The sequence below is a fragment of the Homarus americanus genome, unplaced genomic scaffold (assembly GCF_018991925.1).
Source record: "Homarus americanus isolate GMGI-L3 unplaced genomic scaffold, GMGI_Hamer_2.0 scaffold34921, whole genome shotgun sequence".
In the NCBI taxonomy this organism is placed as follows: domain Eukaryota; kingdom Metazoa; phylum Arthropoda; class Malacostraca; order Decapoda; family Nephropidae; genus Homarus; species Homarus americanus.
In genome coordinates, this window is record NW_024741901.1 from 874,391 (window position 1) to 901,868 (window position 27,478).

Here is a 27,478-nt window from a genome sequence, read left to right on the forward strand (position 1 = left end):
CAAGTTAAAATTATCAGTGTAAATTTCTTGGGGGATATTTATGATGGTTATTTTTGTGCTTTAGTTAAGGTCAATCTAAGCTAACCTAGAGTTACGAGGAATAATGTATGCATGTATGTATGTATGTATGTATGTATGTATGTATGTATGTATGTACGTATGTATGTATGTATGTAAGGTCCAAATTTATTGAAAACCCCAAAAAATCAGTACCAAAACTGCATGGGCACCGTCTCTGCCCTTAGGAGCACACAACTACCGCGTTAGTCAGGGACATACAGTACACCTCCTCTGGGGACGAAGGTCAGGTTACACTTGAGTTGTTTTTGTGTGGTCGTGAGGAGGAGAGATGTGAAGCTGTACATTGGCCTAGAGCGAATTTGGTTCTGCCTGCACATTGTTTACTCATCTATTCGAGTATACCCACATATATTATTAACTGTTATAGAGAATGTCGAACCTATCGCGCTTATTGGCTGGTAGGTGAGTAGCTATTGATTGTGATGAACAGTCCCCTTCACTAGTGCGTTTACAGGGGGTCGTCAGGTTTTGTGCAGTGTGGCAGCTCTGTTTGTTTATATTCGACAGAAGGAAACTCACAATAGTAAACAGACTATGGAATGAAATTAAAACAACAATGACATAAATACCTCAAAGATAAATGATTTGTGTAATGTTTATAATAAAGATGAGCCCCTGTAAAAGCACTAGTGAAGGGGACTGCACAGTGTTAGGCCTTGGTATGTCTCCGGTACCCAATATATCTTTTGGTATGTGAGTTGGTCGATACACTCTGTTGAACTCATGATGACAATATTGAGGTGAAGTCTATAATTAATCAACATAGAATTATATATACTGTAACTATTAGAGCAGCAACAATAGCATCTACAAACACACACACACACACACACACACACACAATATTTACAGCGGTGGTGGGCGATTATAGCCTTAGTTGTTGAAGCTCTTACACATTAAATATAATAACCATACCGTCAACAAGCTACTTACAACAACAACAAGTCACTCACAGCAACAACAAGCCACTCACAACAACAACAAGCTACTCACAGCATCAACGAGCCACTTACAGGAACAACGAGCCACTTACAGGAACAACAAGTCACTCACAACAACAACAACAAGCCACTCACAACAACAACAAGCCACTCACAACAACAACAAGCCACTCAGCCACTCACAACAAGCAAACAACAAGCCACTCACAGCAACAACAAGCCACTCACAACAACAACAAGCCACTCACAACAACAACAAGCCACTCACAACAACAACAAGCCACTCACAACAACAACAAGCCACTCACAGCAACAACGAGCCACTCACAGGAACAACAGGCCACTCACAGCAACAACAAGCTACTCACAACAAGCCACTCACAACAACAAGCCACCCACAGTAACAAGCCACTCATGGCACAAGCTACTCACAACAACAAGCCACTAACAGTAACAAGCCACTCACAACAAGCCACTAACAGTAACAAGCCACTCACAACAAGCCACTAACAGTAACTAACAGTAACAAGCCACTAACAACAAGCCACTCACAACAAAAAGCAACAACAAAAGCCACTTACAACAACAAGCCACTTACAACAACAAGCCACTAACAGTAACAAGCCACTTACAACAACAAGCCACTTACAACAAGCCACTAACAACAAGCCACACAACAACCGCCCTATTAGTACTAACAACAAGTACTAACAACAAACCCTTACCAACAACAAGCCACTAACAATAACAGCCCACAACAACAAGCCCCTAACAACAACAAGCCACTCACAACAACAAATACGCAACAACAAGCATTACACAACCAAAGCCACTAACAACAACAAGCCACTCACAACAACAAGCACTAACAACAACAAGCCACTAACAACAAGCCACTACAACAACGCACAACAAGCCACTTACAACAACAAGCCTAGTAACAAACCGCCTACAACAACAAGCCACAACAAGCCACTAACAGTAACAAGCCACTAACAGTAACAAGCCACTAACAACAAGCCACTCACAACAAAAGCCACTTACAACAAAAGCCACTTACAACAACAAGCCACTTACAACAACAAGCCACTAACAGTAACAAGCCACTTACAACAACAAAGCCACTTACAACAACAAGCCACTAACAACAACAAACCACTTACAACAACAAGCCACTAACAACAACAACACTAACAACCCACTTACAACAACCACTAACAACAACACACAATAACAAGCCACTTACAACAACAAGCCACTAACAGTAACAAGCCACTTACAACAACAAGCCACTAACAACAACAAAAGCAACAACAAGCTGCCACTCACTACAACAACAAGCCACTAACTAACAACAAGCCACTAACAACAACAAGCCACTAACAACAACAAATAATAACAACAACAAACCGCAACAACTACCCTAACGGACAAATAACAAGCTACTACACAGTAATACCACTTACAACAGCCACTAACAACTAACCAACTAACAAATAACAAGCACTAACAACAAACCACTAACAACAACAAGCCACTCAACAACAACAAGTCACTAACAACAACAAGCCACTAACAACAACAACAACAACACTAACAAGCCACTTAACAACAAGAGCTACAACAACAAACAACTAACAACAACAACAAGCCACTAACAACAACAAACAACAAAGCCACTAACAACAAGCCACTAACAACAACAAGCCACTAACAACAACAAGCACTAACAACAACAAGCCACTAACAACAACAAGCAACAAGCACCAACAACAACAACAAGCACTAACAACAACAAGCTACTAACAACAACAAGCCACTAACAACAACAAGCCACTAACAACAACAAGCCACCAACAACAAGCCACTAACAACAACAAGCCACTAACAACAACAAGCCACTAACAACAACAAAACCACTAACAACAACAAGCCACTAACAACAACCACTAACAACAACAAGCCACAACAACAAGCCACTAACAACAACAAGCAACAACTAACAACAACAAGCCACTACTAACAACAACAAACCACTAACAACAACAAGCAACAACAACAACAACCACTAACAACAACAAGCCACTACAACAAGCCACTAACAACAACAAGCCACTAACAACAACAAGTCACTAACAACAACAAACTAACAACAACACAACCACTAACAAAACAACAAACAACTAACAACAACCACTAACAACCACTAACAACAACAAGCAACCACTAACACAACAAGCCACTACAACACAACAACAAGCCACTAACAACAACAAGCCACTCACAACAACAAGCCACTAACAACAACAAACAACAAGCCACTAACAACAACAAGCCACTAACAACAACAAGCCACTAACAACAACAAGCCACAACAAGCCAACAACAACAAGCACTAACAACAACAAGCCAACAACAAGCCACTAACAACAACAAGCCACTAACAACAAGCCACTCACAACAAGCCACCACAACAACAACCACTACAACAAACTAACAACACCAACAAGCCACTCAACAACAACACTAACAACAACAAACTACTCTACCACAACAAGCCACTCAACAACAAACTAACAACAACAAGCAAGCACTAAACCCTAACAACAACAAGCCACTACAACAAGCACTAACAACAACAAGCCACACAACAAGCCACTAACAACAACAAGCAACAAACACTCAACAACAAGCCACCAACAAGCCACTAACAACAACAAGCCACTAACAACAAGCCACTAACAACAACAAGCCACTCACAACAACAACAAGCCACAACAAGCCACTCACAACAAGCCACTAACAACAACAAGCCACTCACAACAGCCACTCACAACAACAAGCCACTAACAACAAGCCACTAACAACAACAATCCAACAAGCCACTCACAACAAGCCACTCACAACAAGCCACTCACAACAAGCCACTCACAACAAGCCACTAACAACAACCAACACCTCGTTCTCCAGCACTAACTCGGTCTCAACAAACACTGGGCTATAATCATCATCCCAACCATCAGGTGCATCTTGAGCACGACTATAAATTTCTCTCCAGCCTTGACGACATTCACCACCATTGTTAATTACCCTCATTCCCCGTTCTTATGGCGTCGCTAACTACCTTTCATGTTATCACGTTCTTGCTTTTAACTAAACTAATTTACCCACGACTGCCTCACGTCTTTACTGTTATCACTACAGCGAACATTGACGCACTAATGTCCACCAAATGGTCTCACAGCCTCAAGGGTTTTGGTGTTAGTATTGTTACGACAAGATTGAATTAATACTTATGCTGTTATTACCTTGAACAGTCATTGAGATTATTCTAGGCTGTATATATGCTTTAACCTTTCTAACACACACACACACACACACACACGGATGAGTCAAGGGTTTAGTCTATGTGAGAAAGATTATGTAATGTGTAACAGTTTTCTTATTGTAAAAGACACTAGGAATACATGAATACAGTAACGAGAGGAATATTGAGAGTTTCACTACGCAGTTCGGCTAAGTGTCGCTGTTAATTGTTAAAAAAAATGTTTAGTGTTGAGGACGGCAGTAATATTAGAGAAGAGGAAGACAAAAAGTTTATAGTTGACCGAATCGTGTGCGACCTTGACCTTGGTGCGACCTGGTTCTTCAGTGACCTTGCTGACCTGGTGTGACCTGGTCTTTCGTGTGACCCAGATAACGCTACTGATTATTTCTCGAATAATTTTCAAGCTTCAGTTACCTCCTCACTAATAACCTGACCTCGTCACTCGTTACCTGACCTCCGCACTCGTGACCTGACCTTCTCACACGTGACCTGACCTCCGCACTCATGACCTGACCTCCTCATTCGTGACCTGACCTCTGCACTCATGACCTGACCTCCTCATTCGTGACCTGACCTCTGCACTCATGACCTAACCTCCTCACTCGTGACCTGACCTCCTCACACGTGACCTGACCTCCTCACTCGTAACCTGACATCCTCACTCATGACTTGACCACACTAGTGACCTGACCTCCTCACCCATGTCCTGACCTCCTCTTTCATAATTTTTTTTACTGTGACAATGTATAAAACAAATAAAAAAATATGAAGCAATCAGTTAATAGACGACTTGGTAGAATGATGACCGACACACACACACACACACACACACACACACCACACACACACACACACACACACACACACACACAGTAAATAGACCCTTCACTTAATAACCAACTAACAACAGGAAACACTCAAGACGGTGCTAAGAGAATACAGACGTCAGGAACAACACCAATTTGTCCAGAACAGAAATCTCATATAAAAGTCTGGACAAATGAAAAATAAAACCAACCCCACTCACACTTCTGAAACATGAACCCCCCAGCCCACTCACTGTAATAAGCTGAACCCCCTAACCCCACTCACCTCTGGCTCGTAGACCCCCTAACTCCCACTCACCTCATGGCTCATCGAACCCCCCCAACCCCTCACCTCTGACTCGTGAACCCTCCGCCCCACTCACCTCTGGCTCGTAGACCTTCCCCCTAACCCCTCCCACCTCAAACCATGAACCCCCCAACCCCTCACCTCCTGGCTCTCATGGAGCCCCTAACCCCTCCACCTCTGGCTCATTAGACCCCCTAGCCCTCCACCTCCTGGCTCGTAGACCCCCTAACCCCTCCTCTGAAACTCGTGAACCCCCTAACTTCCCTCCTCTGGCTCGTGGAGCCCCCCTAACCCCTCCTCTGGCTCATGAACCCCAGCCCCTCTGCCTCTGAAGCTCAGCCAGAACCCCCAACCCCTCCTCCTGGCTCATGAACCCCCCAGCCCACCCACCTCTGGCTCGTGGAACCCCCAGCCACCCCACCTCTGTCGTGAACCCCCCAGCCCACCCACCTCTGGCTCGTGAACCCCCCAGCCCACCCACCTCTGACTCGTGAACCCCCCAGCCCCACTCTTACTCTGGCTCGTAGACCACACAACCCAATCTTATCTCTGGCTCGTAGAACCCCCCTAACCCCTCACACTCTGGCTCGTGAACCCCCTAACCCACCCACCTCTGGCTCATGGGAGCCCCCTGCCCCACTACCTCTGGCTCGTGAACCCCCAACCCCACTCACCTCTCTGGCTCACATGCAAACCCCCTTACCTCACCTCCTGGCTCCATGGAACCCCCCAACCCCACTCACCTCTGGCTCGTGAACCCCTAACCCCTCACCTCCTGGCTCTGTGAACCCCTAACACACTCACCTCTGGCTCAGCAGACTTCGCCCACCACCTCTGGCTCATGAACCCCCAACCACTCACCTCTAAAGCTCGTGAACCCCCAACCTCACCTCTGGCTCATGAACCTAGCCCACTCACCTCTGGCTCATGAACCCCCCAACCCCACTCTACCCCTCCTGGCTCATGAACCCCCAACCCCACTCACCTCTGGCTCATGAACCCCCCAACCCCACACCCACCTCTGGCTCAGGCCCCCAACCCCACTCCACCTCTGGCTCGTGAACCCCCAACCCCACTCACCTCCTCATTGCGCCCTCACCTCTGGCTCATCGGCCCCAACCTCCACCTCTGGCTCATGGAGCCCCAACCCACTCACCTCTGGCTCATGAACTAACCCTCACCCCTCTGGCTCGTGAACCCCCCCAACCCCACCCACCTCTGGCTCGTGACCCCCAACCTCACCTCTGGCTCGTGAACCCCCAACCCCACTCACCTCTGGCTCGTAGACCCCCCAACCCCACCCACCTCTGGCTCGTGACCCCCTAACCCCTCACCTCTGGCTCGTGAACCCCCCAGCGCCCACCCCTCACCACCCCCCCACGACCAAACATGCTCCAGCCTAAAAACTAGAATTTAATATAAAATTAAGAAAGAAATAAGCTAATACCTGACAGTAGCCATTAGTCTAGTCTTAGAGGAGTTTAATGGCAGGACACTCACATAGTTTCATCTTGCTTCTCCTAACTACGGTAATCCTCCTGTTAACTGCCTGAACGACCTTCGATATAACTTCATCAGGTGTTGTTGGGTGTAGTCTCCACCAGGTAGTAACTGTCAGCGTGATGTGCAACGCCGTGATACTTGCACACACACACACACACACACACACACACACACTCTTTCTCAACAATTCAGACCGGAAAACAGGAGATTAAACATCATGTCTTAGATAATTTGAAAGAAATTACACCAATTTTCCACTGAGGTTGACCTAGATGGTGTGGGGAAAAAGTGAAAAATACAAATCTTGCTTTACATGAACTCATATTAACTACTGTACGATCTTGACCTAAAATAGCTTTCAGAAATGATCCCAGGAAACGAACCATTATGTTTATTATGCACATGTTAGCTAGCCCCGCCTTCATTCTCTCGCCTTGGCTTGTGATTGGTCAGTTAGAAAACAAGTAATGTAATTGGTTGACTTCCACAGAGAATACTGCCACATTATCTAATCAAAAAATCATATGTCATGCATGTTGGTAGGCGAGTGTGACATTTCCACAACGAACAGACTGTAGAGTGTGACATTACCATAACGAACAGACTGTAGGGTGTGACATTTCCACAACGAACAGACTGTAGAGTGTGACATTTCCACAACGAACTGACTGTAGGGTGTGACATTTCCACAACGAACAGACTGTAGGGTGTGACATTTCCACAACGAACAGACTGTAGGGTGTGACATTTCCACAACGAACAGACTGTAGGGTGTGACATTTCCACAACGAACAGACTGTAGAGTGTGACATTTCCACAACGAACAGACTGTAGGGTGTGACATTTCCACAACGAACTGACTGGAGGGTGTGACATTTCCACAACGAACAGACTGTAGGGTGTGACATTTCCACAACGAACTGACTGTAGGGTGTGACATTTCCACAACGAACAGACTGTAGGGTGTGACATTTCCACAACGAACAGACTGTAGGGTGTGACATTTCCACAACGAACAGACTGTAGACAGTGAAGGAGTCATCATACGTTCAGAGCATCCCACCTGGAGATGAGTGTTGATACAGCATCCTTTCATCTGCCTACCTGTGTGTGTGTATAGATGCCGTCTATAGGTATACATAATCCAGGTGTGTTGGAAGTTCATTTATTTCTCACACACCTGAGTTTTTGGAACATATTTACGCTCGCTCAGGAATTATAAGGTCGGTTTAATAAGATTTTTTTTAGTACTATTGACACACTATTAATATCTTCTTTACACACACACACACACACACACACACACACACACACACACACACACACACACACACACACACACACCTGCATTTCTAAGATTTACAAAAAATAGCTTTAAGAACGTTATTGACTTTGAGAATATATTTACTAACAGTTGAAGACAAGTGTGGAAAAGGAGTCCATATTTAGAAAGTGAATAAGGTACAGGTAAATGTTCTCATCAACGGTACACCTGAACGAGCGAGACAGACAGACAGATAGACACAAACTGAGACAGAGAAAAAGATACATATATAGACAGAAAGTTAAGCAGACAGACTGAGAAGAGACAGACAGACAGATAGACAGACAAAGCCAAGAGACAGACAGACAGATAGACAGACAAAGCCAAGAGACAGACAGACAGATAGACAGACAAAGCCAAGAGACAGACAGAGACAGGTACACAGATATACAGAGACAATAAGACAAACAGACACAAATAAAGAGACAGGCAGACAGACAAATTACAGATACACAAACAGAAACAGACAGACAGACAGACAGACAGACAGAGACGCCATAGCTTCAACAAATTCCATGGTAAACTTGATATGTTTACCTCCAACAAAAGGACCTGACCTCACAACCTCCTATGACCTCACAACCTTCTATGACCTCACAACTCTCCTATGACCTCACAACCTCCTATGACCTCACAACCTCCTATGACCTCACAACTCTCCTATGACCTCACAACCTCCTATGACCTCACAACCTCCTATGACCACAACCTCCTATGACCCACAACTCCTATGACCTCACAACCTCCTATGACCTCACAACCTCCTATGAACTCAAACTCCTATGACCTCACAACTCCCTATGACCTCACAACCTCCTATGACCTCACAACCTCCTATGACCACAACCTCCTGACACAACTTCCTGACCACAACCTCCATGACCTCACACCTCCTGACCTCACAACCTCCTATGACCTCACAACTCCTATGACCTCACAACCCTGTGACCTCACAACCTCCTATGACCTCACAACCTCCTATGACCCAACTCCTATGACCCACAACCTCCTTGACCTCACAACTCTCCTATGACCCCACAACCTCCTATGACCTCACAACCTTCTATGAACTCACACAACCTCCTATGACCTCACAACTCTCCTATGACCTCACAACCTCCTATGACCTCACAACCTCCTAGACCTCACAACCTCCTATGACCTCACAACCTCCTATGACCTCACAACCTCCTATGACCTACAACCTCCTATGACCTCACAACTCTCCTACACCAACCTCCTGACCTCACTGCCCAACTCTCCCCCTCCATGACCTCACAACCTCCTATGACCTCACAACCTCCTATGACCTCCACAACCTCCTATGACCTCACAACCTCCTATGACCTCACAACCTCCTGTGACCTCCTCCTCCTGACCTCCAACCTCCTATGACCTCACAATTCTCCTATGACCTCACAACCTCCTATGACCTCACAACCTCCTATGACCTCACAACCTCCAATGACCTCACAATATATAAACACACTTATATATATAACATCATTCACATTATATAAACGTCTATGATAAAATCCCCAAATATGATAAAATTAACATAATATTGATTCAAAATAAAATACTATATACACCATGAATGTTTATATGAGAGAATTTAACCAAAAAATAGACAATTTAACATTTTGGTAGTAAATATTGCACGATTGACCGGGGGGGTGTAAACTCGAAAATCTCCTCAATGGTTCGAGTATTAGTGCTAATACTCGAACAAGGAGGAGGCATGAGGGGGGTAGTGGAGATTTGTGGTTGGGGAGGGAGAATGAAGTTATAGCGACCTGACCAAAGTGAGGTGTTAAAATGTTCACTAATAGTCAGATGTTCATTAAAACTATAATTGAACTGAGGATTGTACTTGAAATCTGGTAGTGACCACAGAAAGACCACTACTCTGACCACACAAGGACCACACACACTGACCACGCAAGACCACAGAAAGACCACACACTGACCACACAAGGACCACACACTGACCACACAAGGACCACACACACAAAGACCACACACAAGACCACACAAGGACCACACACTGACCATACAGGACCACACACACGGAAGACACACACACTGACCACAGGACCACACACTGACCACACAAGGACCACACACTGACCACACAAGGACCACCACACAAGACCACACAAAGGACCACACACTGACCACACAAAGGACCACACACGGACCACACAAGGACCACACAAGGACCACAAGACCACACAAGGACCACACAAGACCACACAAGACCACACAAGGACCACACAAAGGACCACACACTGACCACACAAGGACCACACACTGACCACACACTGACCACACAAGGACCACACACTGACCAAACAAGACCACACAAGACCACACAAGACCACACAAGGACCACACAAAGGACCACACACTGACCACACAAGGAACACACTGACCACACAAGACCACACACTGACCACACACTGACCACACAAAGACCACACACTGACCACACAAGGACCACACAAGGCCACACAAGACCACACAAGGACCACACACTGACCACAAGACCACAGAAAGACCACACACTGACCACACAAGGACCACACACTGACCACACACTGACCCACAAGACCACACACTGACCACACACTGACCACACAAGACCACACAAGGACCACACACTGACCACACACAAGACCACACACTGACCACACAAGACCACACAAGGACCACACTGACCACACAAGAACACACACTGACCACACAAGGACCACACAAGACCACACACTGACTGACCACACAAGACCACACAAGGACCACACACTGACCACACAAGGACCACACAAGACCACACTGACCACACACTGACCACACAAGACCACACAAGGACCACACACTGACCACACAAGGACCACACACTGACCACACAAAGGACCACACAAGACCACACACAGACCACACAAGGACCACACTGACCACACACACTGACACAAGACCACACAAGACCACACATGACCACACAGGACCACACACTGACCACACAAAGACCACACACTGACCACACAAGGACCACACTGACCACACCACACAATGACCAGACAAACTCACCTGACAGCTGAGCCAGAAACCACATCCCTGCTGCGTTCATCAGTCGCTGTAAAAAGTTATCAACGCACTTTACTGTACTGAACATGTGTGTCTGTTCAGTATTTAAGTGTGTTTGAGTGTGTCTGAATGTGTCTGAGTGTGTTTGAGTAAAGGTATATGGGTATGTTTTAAAATAATGTTCAATAAAATGTGTTTTTCTGTAGCCGTCATGCATAACAAAGAACAACACCACTTCACCTGTTATACCGTCATGCATAACAAAGAACAACACCACTTCACCTGTTATACCGTCATGCATAACAAAGAACAACACCACTTCACCTGTTATACCGTCATGCATAACAAGAACAACACCACTTCACCTGTTATACCGTCATGCATAACAAAGAACAACACCACTTCACCTGTTATACCGTCATGCATAAAAAGAACAACACCACTTCACCTGTTATACCGTCATGCATAACAAAGAACACACCACTTCACTTGTTATACCGTCATGCAACAAAGAACAACACCACTTCACCTGTTATACCGTCATGCATAACAAAGAACAACACCACTTCACCTGTTATACCGTCATGCATAACAAAGAACAACACCACTTCACCTGTTATACCGTCATGCATAACAAAGAACAACACCACTTCACCTGTTATACCGTCATGCATAACAAGAACAACACCACTTCACCTGTTATACCGTCATGCATAACAAGAACAACACCACTTCACCTGTTATACCGTCATGCATAACAAAGAACAACACCACTTCACCTGTTATACCGTCATGCATAACAAAGAACAACACCACTTCACCTGTTATACCGTCATGCATAACAAACTTACCTGTTATCGTCAAAGAACAACACCACTTCTGTTATACCGTCATGCATAACAAAGAACAACACCACTTCACCTGTTATACCGTCATGCATAACAAGAACAACACCACTTCACCTGTTATACCGTCATGCATAACAAGAACAACACCACTTCACCTGTTATACCGTCATGCATAACAAAAACAACACCACTTCACCTGTTATACCGTCATGCATAACAAAGAACAACACCACTTCACCTGTTATACCGTCATGCATAACAAAGAACAACACCACTTCACCTGTTATACCGTCATGCATAACAAGAACAACACCACTTCACCTGTTATACCGTCATGCAAACAAAGAACAACACCACTTCACCTGTTATACCGTCATGCATAACAAAGAACAACACCACTTCACCTGTTATACCGTCATGCATAACAAGAACAACACCACTTCACCTGTTATACCGTCATGCATAACAAAACAACACCACTTCACCTGTTATACCGTCATGCATAACAAAGAACAACACCACTTCACCTGTTATACGTCATGCACAACAAGAACAACCACTTCAGTTATCCGTCATGCAACAGAACAACACCACTTCACCTGTTATACCGTCATGCATAACAAAGAACAACACCACTTCACCTGTTATACCGTCATGCATAACAAAGAACAACACCACTTCACCTGTTATACCGTCATGCACAACAAAGAACAACACCACTTCACCTGTTATACCGTCATGCACAACAAAGAACAACACCACTTCACCTGTTATACCGTCATGCATAACAAAGAACAACACCACTTCACCTGTTATACCGTCATCCATAACAAAGAACAACACCACTTCACCTGTTATACCGTCATGCACAACAAAAGAACAACACCACTTCACCTACAGACTGTCATGCACAACAAAGAACAACACCACTTCACCTGTTATACCGTCATGCATAACAAAGAACAACACCAGATCACCTGTTATACCGTCATGCACAACAAAGAACAACACTACTTCACCTGTTATAATGTCATGCATAACAAGAACAACACCACTTCACCTGTTATACTGTCATGCATAACAAAGAACAATACCACTTCACCTGTTATACTGTCATACAACAAAGAATACACTACTTTACTCTGTTATATCGTCATGCATAACAAAGAAATACCACCACTTCACCTTGTTATACCGTCATGCATTACAAAGAACACCACCACTTCACCTGGTTATACCGTCATGCATAACAAAGAACAACACCACTTCACCTGTTATATTGTCATGTATAACAAAGAACAACACCACTTCACCTGTTATACCGTCATGCATAACAAAGAACAACACCACTTCACCTGTTATACCGTCATGCATAACAAAGAACAACACCACTTCACCTGTTATACCGTCATGCATAACAAAGAACAACACCACTTCACCTGTTATACCGTCATGCATAACAATGAACAACACCACTTCACCTGTTATACCGTCATGCATAACAAAGAACAACACCACTTCACCTGTTATACCGTCATGCATAACAAAGGACAATAACAGTGTCTCATATAATTAGTGAATGAGGAACACAGGTAGAAAACCTTATCGATTTTAAGTAATTGGTACACCTAACCCTACCCCTCCTCTCCCTCTCTCCCTCCCTCTCCACTCCCCTCCTCTCCCTCCCTCTCCACTCCCCTCCTCTCCCTCTCCATCTCCCCTCCTCTCCCTCTCTCCCCCTCCTCTCCTTTTCTGTCTCCCTCCCGCTAACAATCCACTACTCCTGTCACTCCCTGTCCCCCAGGAGTCAAGTAGGCACGCAACAGACAGGCGGATTGACAAGCAGGTAGAAAGGTAGAGTGTAAGTAGGCAATAAGCAGTCAGGCGAGAATTAGGCAGACAAGCAGGTAGGTCGATAGCAGGCAGGCTGGCAGGCAGACTAACAAGCAGACAGGTCGATAGCAGGCAGGCTGGCAGGCAGACTAACAAGCAGAGAGGTCGATACTAAGTAAGTAAGCAGTAGACGTACTTCTTGTGTTAATTCCTTCATGGTTGAACATCAGGAGTGGCGTGTGTCTTTGACTGACCTTGTGGTTCCTTTGGTGTCACACAACCACCTGACCTGACCTGACCTGACCTAACCTAACCCAACTTAAACCTAAACCAACCAAAACCTGGCCTGACCTAAACCAACCCAACCTAACTTAACCTAAACCAACCCAACCTGACCTGACCTAACCTAACCAAACGTAAACCAACCCAACCTGACTTGACCTCACCTAACCCAAAACAATACGTGCAGCAGTGGTCAGGTGTTATAGGTCTCATTACAAATAGTCATTTCTCCCGTAACTCTTCCTTAAACACGCGGAAGGAAAGAATGGAAACTCACTAACTACCAATTCGATATTTAGACACACGAGGAATACAAAAAAGGGAATGGCATTTTACATATCACAACGATGGTTTGGTGTGAGGTAATAAGATCCCTATCAAGCCTTACTAAAAGGTCTATTTTATCTACTTACTTTTTGCCACCTTTCCCTACAGGTAAGATGAATAACTAATATATTCACCTGTTCCCTTTAATCAAATATATTTCTCCCTTATTATTCATCAGATTCCTAAATAACATTCCGATAAACGTGTCATTAATCATATGGTAATCTCGTCTTTTCTCCCAGCAGGTGGTGACGTGTGGGTACTAGTGATCAAGAAGGCCAAGGTCACTGATAAAGGTGTTTACGTGTGTGAGATTAATTCCAACCCATCATTAACTTCACTCTACATGGTCTCAGGTAAGTGTCACTCCCTCACTTGCTTCATTAACTTCACTCTACATGGTCTCAGGTAAGTGTCACTCCCTCATTTGCTTCATTAACTTCACTCTACATGGTCTCAGGTAAGTGTCACTCCCTCATTTGCTTCATTAACTTCACTCTACATGGTCTCAGGTAAGTGTCACTCCCTCACTTGCTTCATTAACTTCACTCTACATGGTCTCAGGTAAGTGTCACTCCCTCACTTGCTTCATTAACTTCACTCTACATGGTCTCAGGTAAGTGTCACTCCCTCACTTGCTTCATTAACTTCACTCTACATGGTCTCAGGTAAGTGTCACTCCCTCATTTGCTTCTAACGAGAATTAGACCGAGGGAAAAAATCTTAAGTGACTTGACCTCCCCTGAGTGAGATGCCTGAAGTCGGGAAAATTGGACCAGTGCTGAGACAGACAGACAGAGAGATAAGGACAGACAGACAGACAGAGACAGACAGACAGACAGAGAGATAAGGACAGACAGACAGAGAGATAAAGGCAGACAGACAGAGAAATAGAGGGACAGACAATAAAGACAAAGAAACAAACACACACACTCAGATAATTCTTGAACATCTTTAATAATTCTTCTCACATACACACGGACATTATCGTCCACCACAACACAAACTTGCTTTAAAGGTCTATCGTCTTTGGTGTTACGATAAGGATGAATACTAGAAGCCAAGCAAGCAGCCACACCTTCTCTGAGCTACTGTGACGAGCAAGGGCCACACCTTCTCTGGGCTACTGTGACGAGCAAGCAGCCACACCTTCTCTGGGCTACTGTGACGAGCAAGCAGCCACACCTTCTCTGGGCTACTGTGACGAGCAAGCAGCCACACCTTCTCTGGGCTACTGTGACGAGCAAGCAGCTGCCACCTTTTCTTTCTGGGACTATTGCATGCTAAAGCAGTTACACCTTTTCTTTTCTGACTACTGTGGCAAGCAAGCAGCCACACCTTTCTTCTGGGCTACTTTTGTGACGAGCAAGAGCCACACCTTTCTTTCTGGACTATTAGACAAGCAAGCAGCCACACCTTTCTGGGACTATTGTGTGACAAGCAAGCAGCCACACCTTTCTGACTACTGTGGCAAGCAAGCAGCCAAGAATTTTCCTGGACTACTGTGGCAAGCAAGCAGCCACACCTTCTCTGGACTACTGTGACAAGCAAGCAGCCACACCTTCTCTGGACTACTGTGACGAGCAAACAGCCACACCTTCTCTGGGCTACTGTGACGAGCAAACAGCCACACCTTCTCTGGACTACTGTAACAAGCAAGCAGCCACACCTTCTCTGGGCTACTGTGACGAGCAAACAGCCACACCTTCTCTGGGCTACTGTGACGAGCAAGAGCCACACCTTCTCTGGGCTACTGTGACGAGCAAGGGCCACACCTTCTCTGGACTACTGTGACAAGACTATGGACGATAATACTGAATCATATGCAGCGTTTGGTGTCCTCAAGGCGTCCAGGGCGAAGATTATAATGGCACGAGTATGTAGTTATCAATCACAAGTCCAGGGTTTATGTTTCTTAATGGGGAAATGTTTCTATTGAGTAAACGACACTGCCTTCTATAACAACACAAGGAGGGATGGTGTAGTTTATAGAGACACACGAGTTATTGGTCATCGTTTCAAGGTGATATAATAATCTTTTCCCCCCCCGAGAATGTGATGCGACTCCCTTCTCGTGATTCCATTGTCGTCAGTTTGTTTTATTACACAGTTAGAGGTATGGAGAAATGGTATTAATCTACAGACACACTAACCAGACACTAGTATTGAATGTGGATATTGTTCAGCGAGGTAAAACAACAACAAAAAAACACTTTATATATAAGAATAGAGGAGAGGTCGAGGTTAAGATGGCTACTAGGAAGTCCCCTCCCCCTCCCCCCCCCCTATCAAGAGGAAAGAGGACACACAGCTGAGAAGGCCGTCTGTCTCCTCCAAGGATGATGTACAGTCCCCTTCACTAGTGTATTTACAGGGGGCTCGTTAGGCTTTGTGCAGTGTGGCTTATATTCAACAGAAGAAAACTTACTAAACACACTATGGAATGAAATTAAAAGAATTATTAAAACAAATAACTCAAAGATAATAATTTGTGGAATGTTTATATGATGAGCCCCTGTAAACGCACTAGTGAAGGGGACTGTTCCTTCAGGCATGACTCGGGTAATCTTCTCCAGGACGGGGTTTGTTTGTGTCCCTGTATGGGCGCCAAGTATCTCGCGTCACTCGCAGCCTAACTCACTAAACTAAACACTTCACCTGGAGCCACGTCCACTAATCGACTCACGTTCAGTTCTCCCGTTACTACTGGGCAAACAGAGCACAGACCATCCATCTACGTGGGGGAGTGTGGGGGAGGGGGAGCGAGTGTGGGGGAGGGGGAGCGTGTGTGGGGGAGGGGAGCGTGTGGGGGGGGAGCGTGGGGAGGGGGAGCGTGTGGGGAGGGGAGCGTGTGGGGAGGGGAGCGTGTGGGGGAGGGGAGCGTGTGGGGGAGGGGGAGCGTGTGGGGAGGGGGATGTGGGGGAGGGGGAGGGGGGAGGGGGGAGGGGGAGCGTGTGGGGGAGAGCAAGGTGTTTGGGAGGAGGTGGGTAGGGGAAGGTGTGGGGGAGGAGTAGGTGTCACGTTCCTCCTCCTCAACACGCCGAAGGCCACCGTCACCGTATACTAAAGTTCCTCATTAAATACAACTTTATTTTTCATAAGTTAGTTGTCTAGTGTAAGAGCTAAGACTCAATGAACTGTGCTTAATGAGTCTTGTAACTGAAGGACTTACACATATTAAAACAATATACTTTCAACAAAACATTAAAGTTACTCGCCTGACTCTCCCGTACAAATACTGTAACACTCAACGACAGGGAATTATTTTTTTTTAGGAATACGAAACGAGAGAAAATATCGTGAACTACTTTTACTCAGATTTTTTTTCTAGTAAGTCTTGGTTTTATTATTTCAAACTCGGGAATCTTTCAGCACAGTAACAGGACCTTCAAAACTGTCAACAAACATTAGGGTGATAGTTCCCGTGTGTGGTGGTGTTAACTTCCAATGTACCGGTAGGGAATAATGTGGGGAAAAAAACAAAAACGAATAGAAAGTGAAAATTAACTTCGAATCTGGAGTTTACCTGACGGAGGTGATAGTCTTAATTGTTGAAGCCGCTTCCAAACCTTTAACCGATTCTACCTAACCTAACCTAACCTAACCTAACCTAACCTAACCCAACTCAACCTAACCCAACCCAACCTAACCCAACCTAACCTAACCCAACCAACCTAATCTAACCTAACCCAACATAACCTAATTTAACATAACCCTCAATATACCGAACGTAACCTAACGTAACCTAACCTAACCTAACCAAACCTCATCCTAAAATTATAAGACTTGTTCATACGTGAATGACATATTACTTAAGGCTTAAAAAAAAGGTGTAAGTGATAGGGCTGACGTCAATGAGTTTAGTGTTAGGGCTGACGTCAAGGAGTGTAGTGTTAGAGCTGACGTCAATGAGTGTAGTGTTAGAGCTGACGTCAATGAGTTTAGTGTTAGGGCTGACGTCAAGGAGTGTAGTGTTAGGGCTGACGTCAATGAGTGTAGTGTTAGGGCTGACGTCAATGAGTGTAGTGTTACGGCTGACGTCAGCGGTGTAGTGTTAGAGTTGACGTCAAGGAGTGTAAGTGTTAGGGTCTGACGTCGGGGTGTGGAATGTTAGTGCTGACGTCAGCGAGGTGTAGTGTTAGGGCAGACGTCAAGGATTGTGGTGTTGGGCTGACGTCATGGAGTGTAGTGTTAGGGCTGACGTCAAGGAGTGTAAGTGTTAGGGCTGACGTCAAGGAGCGTAAGTGTTAGGGCTGACATCTGTAGTGTGTCTCAACAGCCACACCTTTAGCAGCGAGGAAGGCAACCGTGAAATTACCTCCCTGTCCAGGTCTTAGCGTCACTGATGAAATAGCTTTCCTTTTATTCCTGAAGAGCCATCATCTCCCACCATAACATCACACCAACAATCAGGTATCGTTATCCAATATCAATTTCACCCCAACCCAACCCACCACACCCCACACACCCAACCCCCCCTGCCCCAACCCACCACACCCCAGCCTAACCCTGCCCCAACCCACACCCCAACCCTAACCCTGCCCCAACCCACCACACCCCAACCCACCACACCCCAACCCAAACCCTGCCCCACCCACCACACCCCAACCCTAACCCTGCCCCAACCCACCACACCCCAACCCCCTGCAAACCTGCCCCAACCCACCACACCCCAACCCTAACCCTGCCCCAACCCACCACACCCCCACCCCAACCCAAACCCTGCCCCAACCCACCACCCCAACCCAAACCCTGCCCCAACCCACCACACCCCAACCCTAACCCTGCCCCAACCACCACACCCCACCCCACCCAAACCCTGCCCAGCCCACCACCCCCAACCCTACCCTGCCCCAACCCACCACACCACCCCACCACACCCCAGCCCAAACCCCTGCCCCAACCCACCACACCCCAACCCAAACCCTGCCCCAACCCACCATACCCCAACCCAAACCCTGCCCCAACCCACCACACCCCAACCCTAACCCTGCCCCAACCCACCACCCCACCCCGACCCAAACCCTGCCCCAACCCACCACACCCCAGCCCCTAACCCTGCCCCAACCACCACACCCCAGCCACCACACCCCAACCCAAACCCTGCCCCAACCCACCACACCCCAACCCTAACCCCTGCCCCAACCCACCACCCCAACCCTAACCCAACCCTGCCCCAACCCACCACACCCCAACCCTAACCCTGCCCCAACCCACCACACCCCAACCCAAACCCTGCCCCAACCCACCACCCCAACCCCTAACCCTGCCCCAACCCACCACACCCAACCCACCACACCCCAGCCAAACCCTGCCCCAAACCACCACACCCCAACCCTAACCCTGCCCCAACCCACCACACCCCAACCTAACCCAAACCCTGCCCCAGCCACCACACCCCAACCCTAACCCTGCCCCAGCCACCACACCCCACCCCAACCCAAACCCTGCCCCAACCCACCATGCCCCAGCCCAAACCCTGCCCCAACCCACCACACCCCAACCCCTAACCCTGCCCCAACCCACCACACCCACCCCAACCCAAACCCTGCCCCAACCCACCACACCCCACCCCGACCCAAACCCTGCCCCAGCCACCACACCCCAACCTAACCCTGCCCCGACACACACCCCACCCGACCCAAACCCTGCCCCAACCCACCACACCCCAGCCCAAACCGCCCCAGCCCACCACACCCCAGCCCTGCCCCAACCCACCCATCCCACCCCAACCCAAACCCTGCCCCAACCCACCATACCCCAACCCCACCACACCCTAAAAGTATAGAACTCATAGTTTGTGGAGTTGCAAATTAATTAGTCTATTAATTACAACTTGCCTGAGAGCTCGAGGGTATTGTATCCATTTTGAGTGGGCAGGTGAGAGGAGAGGGTCGTCACCGCTGAATACAATGAGGGAGGGGTCGTCACTCGCTGAATACAGTGAGAGGGAGGGTCGTCACTCGCTGAATACAATAACAGGTGGAGTGGATCTAATAAAACTTGGCAGAATGGTTGAGTGTTGACCAAAGGCGAACTGATTTCATTTGGGTTAAAGACAGACCAAAGACCAGGGTCATAATATTTGCCCAAAACTGTTATGAAGAGGAAGATTTGTGGTGGTGTGGGGGTGTGGTGTGGTGGTGGGTGGGGGTGTGATGTGGTGTGGGTGTGTGGGGTGTGATGTGGGGGTGTGGTGTGTGGTGTGGGAGTGTGGTGTGGTGGTGTGGGAGTGTGGTGTGGTGGGAGGTGTGGTGTGGGGGTGTGGTGGTGTGGTGGTGTGATGTGGGGGGTGTGGTGGTGTGGTGTGGTGTGGGGGTGGTGGGGGTGTGGTGGTGTGGGAGTGTGGTGGTGTGTGTGTGGGTGTGGTGTGTGGTGTGGGGGTGTGGTGTGGGGAGTGTGATGTGGTGGTGTGGGAGTGTGAGCCAATACAGTACTTGGGTTGTTTATTTACATATGGAATAAGTCAAGGAGGCAGGTATAAACACGTAGTTCTGTAATTCATAAATGACCCAATGTTTACTAAATTAGGGTCTCTAATACAGATCCAGGAACCTTCTGTAAAAAAAATCTTATAATTAATCGTCTAGGATGAGTTAATCAGACAAACAAGCTGACAGACACAGCAGGTACCAGAAATAGCGAAACACAGTATGCAAATTAGACAGACCTTTAAACGATATCACGCAACAAAGGCATAATTATGAATCGTGGAATATCAGGACCTAGGGATGTAACCAGGGGTGATAAAGACTGCTTCACGGGTCCTTCCTATACCAATACACCTCCAAGCATGACGGCCCAAGTAACATTTGGCCTATTGTTAATGTGTTTATTACTGTTTATGATACTGGTGCATATCAGGTGTCTCGACTACTTGAAGAATACCGAAAATATCAGCCTGCGGACATACGGCGAGGCGGACAGTCGTGCGGACAAGAGACGAACAAACGTAACACAATAACCAGCTAACACCCTCACACAAAAAGGCTTGGTCGTACCTGGGGTGAGACGCGTTTCTGTCCCTCGAGAAGCTGTTAACTCACTTACCGGGAACAAAGAAAACCCGAGTGAAATTACCTGTCCTCCCAACACCTGTACCACGTTTACTATTAAACTTACAGGAATAACCATGGTAGAATACTGAATGCACCCGGTACGTGTTTGATGTCTTAATTTGGAGTAAATATACGTGGCAACCAACTTAATCAGCACATCAGAAATAGCGTTTACCTTATTTTAGTGGCAAGAGGAAGCTAAGTATGGCGGCACACACAGTGGATGAATCTTGTTTGGGTTCTTCGTAGATCAAAGGACCCAAAACCCGAAAACAAATACAGGTTAATTCACAATACAGATGCAATATTTAACTTTGTCTTTAATAAATAAAATCTTATTATCAAAACCAAGACACTAAAGGAGAATATTTTCATCTAACAAATCACCACACAACTCCAATCATGTGTTTTGTAAAGGCAGGACATGTTGATAATTTTCGTATTACACGGTTAAGGTAAGGTAGGGTGGTGGGGTAAGTAAGGGTAGGGTAGGGTAAGTGAGTAGGGTAGGGTAGGGTAAGTAAGGAAGGTAGGGTAGGTGGGGTAGGGTGCAGTAGGGTAGGGTAGGGGTAAAGTAAGGGAAGGGTAGGGTAAGTGAGGGTAGGGGTAGGGTAGTAAGGGTGGGGTAGGGTAAGTAAGGGAAGGGGTAGGGTAAGAGTGAGGGGTGGGTAGGGTAAGGTAAGGGTGGGGTAGGGTAAATAAGGGTGGTAGGGTAAGTGAGGGTAGGAGTAGGGTAAGTGAGAGAGGGTAGGGTAAGCAAAGGTAGGGTAGGGTAAGTGAGGGGTAGGGTAGGGTAGAGTGAGGGTAGGAGTAGGGTAAAGTGAGGGGTAGGGTGGGGTGAGAGGGTAGGGTAGGTAAGTAGGTAGGAGTAGGGGTAGGGTAAGAGTGAGGGTAGGGTAGGGTAAGTGAGGGTAGGGTAGGGTAAGTGAGGGTAGGGTAAGGGTAAGTGAGGGTGGGGTAGGGTAAGTGAGGGTAGGGTAGGGTAAGTGAGGGGTAGGGTAGGGAAGTAAGGGTAGGGTAGGGTAAGTGAGGGTAGGGTAAGTGAGGGTGGGGTAGGGAGTGAGGGGTAGGGTAGGGTAAGTAAGGGTAGGGTAGGGTAAAGTAGGGTAGGGTGCAGGGTAAGTGAGGGTAGAGTAGGGTAAGTGAGGGTAGGGTAGGGTAAGTGAGGGTAGGGTAGGGTAGAGGGTAAGTGAGGGTAGGGTAGGGTAAGTGAGGGGTAGGGTAGGGTAAGTGAGGGGTAGGGTAGGGTAAGTAGGTAGGGTAGGTAAGAGTAGGTAGGGGTAAGTGAGGGGTAGGGTAGGGTAAGTGAGGGTAGGGTGGGTAAGTGAGGGGTAGGGGTAGGGTGAAGTGAGGGTAGGGGTGGCAAGTGGGTGGGGTAGGGTAGAGTGAGGGGTAGGGTAGGGTAAGTGAGGGTGGGGTAGGGTAAGTAGGTAGGGGTAGGGTAAGTGAGGGGTAGGGTAGGGTGGTAAGTGAGGGTAGGGTAGGGTAAGTGAGGGTAGGGTAGGGTGAAGTGAGGGGTAGGGTAGGGTAAGTGAGGGGTAGGGTAGGGTAAGTGAGGGGTGGGGTAGGGTAGAAGTGAGGGTAGGGTAGGGTAAGTGAGGGGTAGGGTAGGGTAAGTGAGGGTAGGGTAGGGTAAGTAGGCAGGGTAGGGTAAGTGAGGGTAGGGAGGGCAAGGAGGGTAGGGTAGGCAAGGAGGGAGGGTAGGGTGAGGGTAGGGTAAGTAAGGAGGGAGGGGTAAGGTAGGAGGGTAAGATGGGTAGGGTAGGGGTAAGTGGAGGTAGGGAAGGAGGTAGGGCAGGGTAAGCAAGGGGAGGGTATGGGTAGAGTGAGGGCAGGGTAGGGGCAAGGCAGGTGCAAGGTAGGGGGTAAGTGAGGGTAGGGGCAGGGGTAAGGAGGTAGGGTAGGGTAAGTGAGGGAGGGGTAAGGAGGGTAGGGTAGGGTGAAGGCAGGGTAGGGTAAGTGAGGGTAAGGTAAGTAGGGTAGGGTAGGGCAAGGTAGGGTGGGGTAAGGTAGGTAGGGGTAGAGGGGAGGGGTAGGGTAGGGTGGGTAAGAGGTAGGGTAGGGTAAGCAAGGTAGGTAGGGTAAGGGAGGGTAGGGGTAGGCAGGGGTAGGGGAGGGTGGGGGTAGGGTAGGTAGAGGGTAGGGTAGGGTAAGGAGGGTAGGGTAGGGAAGCAAGGTAGGGTAGGGTAAGTGAGGGTAGGGTAGGGTAAGGCAGGGCAGGGGCAAGCAAGGTAGGGTAAGTAAGGTAGGGGGTAAGCAGGTAGGCAGGAGGGTAGGTGGGTAAGGAGGGTAGGGGAGGGGGTGAGGTAGGGCAGGGTATGAGGGTAGGGTAGGGTAAGTAAGGTAGGGGTAGGCAAGGAGGGGTAGGGGTAGGGGCAAGTGAGGGCAGGGTAGGGGTAAGGGAGGGTAGGGTAGGGCGTAGGGTAGGGGCAGGGTAAGAAGGAGGTGGGCAGGGTAAGGGTAGGGTAAGGGTAGGGGTAAGGGAGGGGTAGGGTAAGGGTGAGGGAGGGTAGGGGTAAGTGAGGGTAGGTAGGGTGGGGCAGGAGGGTAGGGGTAGGGTAAGTGAGGGAGGGTAGGGGTAAGGGTAGGGTGGAGGGGTAAGGAGGGTAGGGTAGGGCAAGGAGGTAGGGGGAAGAAGGTAGGGTAGGGTAAGAAGGAGGGTGAGGGGTAGGGTAAGGGAGGGTAGGAGGGTAAGTAGTAGGGTGGGGCAGAGGTAGGTAGGGAAGGAGGGCAGGGTAGGCAAGGAGGGTAGGGTAGGGTAAGCAAGGCAGGGGTAGGTAGGCATTGGGGTGAGGTAGGCAAGGAGGGTAGGGTAGGGCAAGCAAGGGAGGGTAGGAGGAGGGGTAGGGTACAGAGGGGTAGGGGTAAGTGAGGGTAGGGTAGGGTAAGGAGGGCAAGGTGGGTAAGTGGAGGGTAGGGTAGGGTATGAGGGTAGGGGTAGGGTAAGGAGGGTAGGGTAGGGTAAGTGAGGGAGGGGTGGGTAGGGCAAGGAGGAGGTAGGGTAAGTAAGGTAGGGTAGGGTGTGAGGGGTAGGGTAAGTGAGGGGTAGGGGTAGGTGGTAAGTGGTAGGGTAGGGCAAGGAGGGTAGGGGCAAGGTAGGGTAGGGTAAGCAAGGTAGGGTAGGGTAAGGAGGGTAGAGTAGGGAAGCAAGGTAGGGTAGGGTAAGCAAGGTAGGTAGTAAGTGAGGGTAGGGTAGGGTAAGTGAGTGTGGCAAGGTAGGGTAAGTGAGGGTAGGGGTAGGTAAGTGAGGGTAGGTAGGGTAAGTAAGGTAGGGTAGGGTAAGTGAGGGTAGGGGTAAGTGAGGTAGGGTAGGGGTAAGTAAGGGTAGGGTAGGGTAAGTAAGGGTAGGGTAGGGTAAGTAAGGGTAGGGTAGGGAAGTGAGGGTAGGGTAGGTTACAGCAGCGTTGCTAGGCTGTGTACAGTTGGCCTCAAAATTTCTAACGTTCTGTGCCATAAAATGACAAAACAAACGAGCAATTAAATTACTTCTTTTCGCCTGTAAAAACTATAAAGGCGAGCAATAAATACCACGAAATATCGAATCACTTCACAACCAGGAATATCAGCCATGGAGATGACACGACCCATCGTGCAAATCTGAGACCTGTCGTACCCAGGGCTGCGTTCAGTTGCACGCGATGTACTCTACGGTACAGTATTTATAGTGAGTTATGGTGCAAACTGAACGATTTGCAGAGTACCATTTTAAACAACTGATAAGTTGTATATTTCCTGTATTTCAATCAAAATAATTATAACAATAATAGTAATAAAGAGAGCGTAGTGTTAAGACTTCCAGTACCTTCCACCATTACAGGCCATCATCTGCTTCTCTCCGCGCTTAACTGTACTGTAGTCTACGGCCAAGACCTTACCCGACACTATAATAGTGATGGTTTGGCTTTCTAATCCGGAAATTGACTTTATTTTCCCACACTTTCCTTCTTTCGGGAACTGCTGGGAGTCTGTACACCTAAATCCTTTGTCTGGCCTACTGCCGCAGCTAAACACACAACATTCCGTTATAATGTAAAGAAGATTCTCCAATTCCTCCATCTGCAACATTGGTCTGAAGGTAACTTGGTGTGGGGCTCACTGCCAGTGCTGCCACAATTCCGCACGCTTTCTCTAGTGATCGTAACATCTAAACATATATGGTATATTGTAGGTATAACTTATTTTATTTTATCTATTCTGCTTATAAGATACAGTACATACAAGTTGCAAATTATAATGTATATCTTTCTGTACTTGGAGAAGCGAGCAGTAGTCTTCATAGAGCGAAGGAAACTTGGAATCGCCGACTACGCTGCCGTTCAGTATAGAAAACGTACTACAATACTACGACCACAACGAATCGCACAACTGTTGCTCGAGAACACTTTTTGCCGACTGTACACACATACTTACATAATTTATTACCATCGGAATTAACGAACAATCATCAAGGTTCACTTACCTCCCACACTTCACTCAGTTGATTGTTTATTTTCACTCTATCAGACAATTATCATTCGTCTGTGTTCCTTTAAGTTATCAACATCTGACGCAACTACAGCGATAATTTGTCCATCTTTGACGACCAGCCAAGCGGCTATCATGCACTCACTCACATTATCTTTCTTAATAACACAGAAACAAGTCATATTCTTCTACTGCTAAATTATCCAGCTGAGGAACGGTCAGTAAGTATGTTTCACTGAATGTAGGAGGTGAATAATACCACATAGTACAGTGAAACACACTGGGCCAGGAGACCATCCACACGCCCTCGTGGTAGCTGATTGACACTGACGGTCACTGATGGCGACAGCGTCACCCACAGGTTTAAACCTCCTGGATTGCCACCTGACTTAATTTAAATTTCAGTGATATTTACAGGTCTGTCATCCATCTAATTCAATTTATTTAACTTATAAAACAGTCATAAAAGTAGATTTTTCCAGCTATTGTTCGCTTGTAGTTATTTATGAAAGTTACGATAAATATTAATGTTTTAGTAAAAATCATCCGTCGACGAGCTGACACTGAAAACGTCAACAAGGTACCAAGTTATCGAACATAAAACTAAAGTATTTTTGTAGAAGAAAAGACGAATCGTTCTCGAAGTAGTGAAACATTGATTTGACATATTAGAAAAAAAAATATTGCTTTTCATTATGTAAATTCAGTTTTTAAATCTTTACAAAATATATATTTAAAGGCAGCAAACACCTGTCCACTACAAATCCTCTTGTTGCTATGTAACACATCCACAGGTGTAATGTTGCCATCACCTAGATTATTATTATTATTATTATTATTATTATTATTATTATTATTATTATTATTATTATTATTATTATTGCCTCTAGGTAGATCTATTACCAAGGTTATTATTAAGCATGGTTCAGTGAGACAGAGAACATGACCTCACAACAACCATCTTTTAATTAATTCTGCTGTCATGAACTCCTGAAACGGCCACTGTAGTTCTATGTATTATTCTCCCAGACACATAATACTTCTATATCTCCGTTTTGATTCACTTAATTTATCATTTACGAAAATATGTCAAGCGTATGACCGTCTGTTTAGTTTGTTCGTGTTGAAGCACATAAGGCGTTCTTTCTTCCCAACTTTACCCCCACCATATTATTCGCCACTATCTTACTAGCCATATTATTCGCCACTGTCTTACTCGCCATATTATTCGCCACTGTCTTAATCGCCATAATATTCGCCATTATCTTACTCGCCATAGTATTCGCTAT

The 27,478-nt window shown here is 46.9% G+C and overlaps 1 protein-coding gene across 1 annotated transcript in view; it reads left to right on the top strand.

The window, feature by feature from the left end:
- Positions 1-27,478, top strand: part of LOC121876345 (Ig-like and fibronectin type-III domain-containing protein 1) — a 167,719-nt gene that overhangs the window by 89,092 nt on the left and 51,149 nt on the right. The window contains 1 exon segment of the mRNA XM_042381416.1: positions 14,913-15,023. Coding sequence (XP_042237350.1) covers positions 14,913-15,023 — 111 coding nt within the window.